A 5,715-nucleotide genomic window follows, 5' to 3' on the forward strand; every position below is an offset into this window, starting at 1 on the left:
CAAAGTTGCAGAATGGAAAAGCAACATGCAAAAGTCACTGGCATTTCTATGCCCTAAAAACAAACTATCAAAAAAAGACACCCGGGAAACCAACGTATTTAGAATACCAGGACAAGAATAAAACACATTGGAACACATTTATCCAGGGGGGTGAAAGGTGTGCACACTGAAACCAGTCAAACACTGATGAAACACATAGAAGACTAACAAATGGAGACACTTCCCGTGGTCATGGACAGGAAGATGGTTAACACCTCCATGCTACGGAAAGCCATTACAGGTTCAACACAGTGAGTTCCCAGGAAAACAACAATGGTGTTTTTCGCAGCACTAAAACCCCTGCTTCTTGACTGTGGGCCTCCCTGTCCATGTTCCTATCCGGTGCTAGCTCTTGGTGTGGAATGGAGGCTTGCAGCTCCTCTGTGCTCGGGGTGCTTCACGTGCATCACGACATTTAAGCTCCCAAGCTGATGTGCTGGGGGTGGCTCTCCCCTCCACCCCCATCTTACAGACGGGACACGAAGGATCAGAGACATGGCTCTCATTGGAAAGTAGGTGCCCGGTTAGAAGTGGCAGGACAGGAAAAAAGAGGTAGATTGAGAGCTCCAGTGCACACTTGCCCCAAGACACGACCCAAGTACACCCACCCAGTCAAACCATGGGCGTCGGGGCAATCCAAGAGTCTACATCCCTACTGGTTAAAGCCCAGAGGTCTTGTCCAACAAAAGGCACGCTGGTTGGCAAAGGGGGGACCAATGAGAAGATGTGGCTCAGGTATAGCTGGCGCGTGGAAGCCGTGCACTGTCGGGGACATCTCCTATTTCCGCCTGTGGTGAGGGTAGTGGTGTCCCGAAGGCTGGGTTCCATTCTCCCTTCCCACCATTATCAGGACGACCGTCTCCCTACAGCCCAGGCTGCCCGGACTGGCGCCATGAACTTCCCTGATGAGGTGTCAGTTTGGGGGACTGGTTTTAACCTGGAGGGTGGCCAGCCAGCTGGTGCCCACACAACCAGGCCTGGAGCCCCACCGGGCCATGGCCGTGACCTGGATTTTGGCATGCCGCGCAGCAGCAAGGGCGAGAGCAGGTTCACAGATCCTGAGGGCTTCAGCTTCGAGTCTGAGAGTGAAATGATAGAGTAGGGAAGGGTGGTGCTCTTGGGTCAGGGAGGCAGGCCTGGGACCCGGTCAAGGACCAAGGGGATGGTGTGGACTACTCTTCCTACCCAGCAGAGGAGCCAGCCGCCATCATGCCACCACCCAGCATCCAGAGACACCCGTCCTTAGAAGTCGCTGCTGACAAAGGGTCTGCTAACATTTGGACGGACCCGAAGGTTGGTCCTGGCGGGAGAGGCGCACTGGGCCATAGCCCTGGAAAACGGCAACAGGTCTCCATCGGCTCTCTCTACCTCAGTGGTCATGGGACAGGCCCAGCTTGGGAGAACCTGGAAAGGGGCTCAAAGAGCAGACAGAGTGTCCAAGTGGATCCCCAGCAGCCCTCCGAGAAAGGCCCCTCCAGGCTGTCTACCCACGAGTCTGATTCTCAGGGCAAGCCCGGAAGCCCCAAGAAGCCAGCAGACACTTGCAGACTCCCGAGTTTCCACCGCAGGGAGAGCAACCGTCAAGTTCAGGACCCTCTCCTGACCTCTGCTCCCCACAGACTCACTCCAGCCGTGGAGGGGCCCGCCGTGGGAAAGCTGGACGCGTCTTCCTCGAAGAAAATGCGGAGCACGGCCTGGGGAAAGGTGGGGGTCAGGCCCAGCTGCTCAGGAGCTGCCGTTACAGGGCCAGTGCCCCGGGGCTCTCCAGGAAGGAAGGTGGCCCAGGACAAGAAATCCCTAGGGGGTGAGCCAAAACGGGCCCCGGAGGGAGCCTTTCCTGCCTGGGGGCAGAGACGTTCAACAATTCCGCAGGATCCGGCCAGCTTTCCGCCAGTCTCTGGTGTGGGTCTCCTGGGGAAGTCCGGGAGACCCAAGGAGCTCAAGCACTGCAGCCCTGGGAAGAAATCTGCGGGAAGAAAAACCAGAGAGTCCCAGGCTGCGGCCAGAGAAGATAATGACACGAATAGAGATGAGGTCCCAGGGGCCCAAGTGAGTAGGTCCTCTTTGCCGCACTCCTCCTTCTCCTCCTTGTTCTCCTCCTCCTCTTCCTCCTCTGTCTCCCCGTGGCCCACCTCTCTTCCAGCACACACCTCTTTACCCATGCCTCCTCTATCCCTTGCTCGAGGGTTGTCATCGGGAGCCCAGGGACACTAGGAGGCCCGATTGGGGTCCTCCTCGTAGGGGCACACATTAAAGGCGGCACTCGGTGTGTGCCAGGCCCGGCTCTGGACACTGCAGTTGTTCTGCCTCCTCCCCCAGGAGGAGCTGGGATGGAAGGCTCCTACCCCAGAGAGAAGCTGGTTTGAATCGGGGGACCCCTGAAAGTGTGGGCCGCAAAGCTTGGGCCTCTAGACTCATCCTCTTCCCAATTCCTCCTTCCCTAGCTGTTGCGCAAGCCCTCCTGTCGTGGGGCTGACTGAGGGAGAAAGTGCTAATGAGATTAGTCTGGAGTCCCCACCTTAACACAACCCCTCCTCACGTGTACTTACCGCCAGCCCCACTCAGAAATTGTTGTTTCAGCTTCCCACACACAAGCCAGACGTGATTTCCCTGTCCATGCCTCGTGGAGAATGCAGCAGTGGGGACCCCGCCATCAGAGCTCCCCAAGTTCCAGGAACCTCACAGCCCTCGGCCTTGAGCGTGAGACGTCTCGTGCCCAGACCCCGTGAGTCTTGTGGGTTTGATAGGGGTGGAGGGGAGAGGGGTTAGGGAGGGAAGCCTCTAGCTCTGTCTCTTCTGGAAGCTCAGCCTTGCTCCCAGGCGTCCCTGCCCAGCCAGGCAGCTGTCCCAGGGGAAATGGGGTGTCTACTGGGCTGGCCTGAAGCCACATGGTCCTCTCTGAGTGGGATTTGTGCGGTGGGGGGCGATTTGGAGCAGCACCCCAGACTCCAACTCTGGAAGGAGACTTTCAGCGGCACTGAGCCCTTTTCTGTTAAGTCCTGCTCGGCCACACTGCCCCTCCCAGGGCCTGGCTGTGGCGGCCCCGCTGCTGGCATCCTGCCAGGAGCCACAATGCTAGGGGGCCATAGGTGCACATGGGCTCACACTGGGGAACAGGGAAGGCAGTCCCACTGGGAGGGCGAGGGTTGGAGCTGCTGGGCAACGTGTTGCCAACACAAGGTGATGCTGCCTCACCTTAGACCCTTCTAGGCCCTTTCCACCTCACTGGGAGGTTTGGAAGCTGGATTTTGTGTTCTCTTTCAGGTGACCATCGGCGGCCTGTCCGTCCCCCAAGACCGGAAAGGGAGCAGCCGCCCCCGGGAGTCCCAGGCTGTCCTCGGGTAATGCTTTGTGTGGCTCCCAGAAATCCAGGTCCACACTAGATGGTGGGACCCGTGGCCAGGTTAAATTGGTTTTGGTGTCTTCCCCCACCCCCTTCTCCTTCCATACCCCACGGAGAGTGCGTGCCTCCTTTCCATTGAGGGTTCTGTGCTAATCTGCCTCACCACCGGGCTGCAGGCTTTGGGTGCTATAAGGGCTGGGGGAGAGAGGGAGGACAGGGAGAGAGGGGACCAGAGCTGACCAACCATTTCTCTTCCTCCCGTGACCATTTCTCTTCCTCCCGTGTCTGGCGGTCTAGTGTGTCTGGCTGCAGAGGGAAGTTGAGGACCTTAGGGAGCAACTAGGTATGACGGAGCCCTGGCTGGGGCAGGGATGGGCAGCGCTGTCTTTCTGCAGGTGCCGAGGGTGGGGCTGGGGTGCAGGTGCAGGCCGCATCACCGGGACTGACTTTCCCCTGGGGAAGAGAACCAAGCAGGCCTGGCCCTGGAGCCTTCCGTGCCTTTCCAGCTGGGGTGTGCACAGACAGCAAGGGTCGTCTGAACTCCATGTACACTTTGTCCACGCGTCCCAGAGATCTCCTTCTCTTAGGGCCATTAGAGATACCACGTGTTCTCCCTTTAACCGCTGCCTGGTAGGGCTTGTGCGGTTTTTGCTTGGTGGCTGGCGTATCTGTCTTGGAAACACGTTCTGAATGGTTCTGGGATGCCCCAACACCTGAGAACCACTTTCCCGCTTAGAAGGCATTTCCACCTTAGCTTCAGGTGACCGGTGGGCTAGTCAGTCCCAGGGCCGCTGGGGTTTCAGGTTGCAGGGTTAGGCGGTTCCCCAAGTGGGCAGGGGGTGGGTTTCTCTTTCCCTGGGCCTGGAGAGCCCAGTTCTGCCTCTCTGTTTCAGTGGCCATGCAGTGCCTCGTTGACAAGTCTCAGGACTTTTGAAGTGAGTGTTGGACACGCCATTCCCCTTCCCGCAATCCCGGTAGCTTAGGAGGGCTGTGTGCTGGTCCTGGCTGGGGGCCTCTCCCTGAACCTGCTCTGTTTCACAGGATGGAGCCAGCGTCTTCCTACAAGATGTGCAGCTGCTACCTCTGGAGCCCCTGAGCTGCAGCCAAGCTGGTTCCCTCCGAATCCTCTTCAGCCAAGGCTTCCTCTCTTCCTCTGCGTTTGCCCTCTTCCCACCGCAGTTCACAGCAGTTTCAAATAAAGTCATTCTCATATTCTGTGGTCTGTGGTCTGCCCTCTCTGCAACTGTTGGAGGGCTGGGCGCGGGGGTGGGGGGGGAGGGGTGGGGGCGGCGGCGGGGAGTGTTGCTCCGTTCCCTGGCGCTGGAAGAACAGTTTCCCTGGAGCTCTGCGGTGGGCCCTCTCCCTGCGACTTGCCTGGACCGGCCTCTGCGCAGCAGCCCTCCAGTCACCATAGTGCTCTGGGTCCAGGTGCTTTGGGAGTCCTGCCCGGCCACAGCAACATTTCCTGCCTTTCCCCTACACGCCTTGCTCATGGTCCCTCCTCTTCTCCTCCTGCTTTGGGGTCTCACAAGTCCCCTTCTTCAGCACTGTTCTCCCTCGCCTTCAGCAGGCACTGAAGGCCTCCTTCCAGAACCCCGGTGACTCCTGTCTTTCCTCCTGTGGTTCACTCTGTCCCGGTTCTGCCCTGTCACTGTCCTTTCCGTCATGAGCATCCTTGCTCTCCCCAGTGGGTTGACGCCGGTGGCCTTTCCTGCAGGGTTATTTCCGTGCTGTCGAGGAACACGGCAGAGCCCATCCTCCCCTTCAGGGGCCCAGTCCTCCTTCTGGAGCCATTCTGTCCCTCCGGTTCCACCGCGCGCACACAGGTCATCTGGGCCAGGAACCCGCGCGGCATCCTCAGTTCCTCTCTCGGCCGTCACCTTTGAACCTCAGTTACCAAATCCCGTCAGGTCTCTTCCTCAGCTTCAGTAGCCAGGTGGAGGCAGAAGCCACATCCCGGTGGGTGGCCAAGCAAAAGGGAAGGCACAGGGAGCTCGGAAGAAAAGGGCGGGTAGTCTCTTGGTTGGAGGTGGGGGCAATGGTCTGTTCTGGAGCCTGCGGGCCAACCTGGTGGAAACTGCCTGCCAGCAGCTACACGAAAGGCGGCTTCCACATCCTTGGTGTCCTATAGGCGGCCAACAGCCCCTTCTGCAGCCGGTCGACTCCATACCCTTGATTTGAAAATGGCCACCTGCTTTCCAGGGCAGGTGTGGATACTAGGCATGACTGTTCTTCCATAGTCACCATCAAATACCGTTCCACCACCCCCAAGGCCCCAGGTTTTTGTGGACATGGTATTTCCGTGTCCCTGCTCAGTCTTCCAGGCTGCCTCT

At 58.7% G+C, this 5,715-nt stretch overlaps 1 protein-coding gene across 1 annotated transcript; it reads left to right on the plus strand.

Annotated features, from left to right (window-relative positions):
- Positions 1 to 931: 931 nt before the first annotated feature.
- LOC116546170 (uncharacterized protein CXorf49-like) lies at positions 932 to 5,513 on the plus strand. The gene is given in 7 exon segments (XM_032272497.1): positions 932 to 1,178; positions 1,181 to 2,088; positions 2,620 to 2,788; positions 3,304 to 3,380; positions 3,680 to 3,928; positions 4,424 to 4,810; positions 5,100 to 5,513. Coding segments are annotated over 7 exon segments (2,451 nt in total).
- Positions 5,514 to 5,715: the final 202 nt, after the last annotated feature.

Source organism: Sapajus apella, unplaced genomic scaffold (assembly GCF_009761245.1).
Source record: "Sapajus apella isolate SASKATOON/1434 unplaced genomic scaffold, GSC_monkey_1.0 scaffold648, whole genome shotgun sequence".
NCBI classification, from domain to species: Eukaryota; Metazoa; Chordata; class Mammalia; order Primates; family Cebidae; genus Sapajus; species Sapajus apella.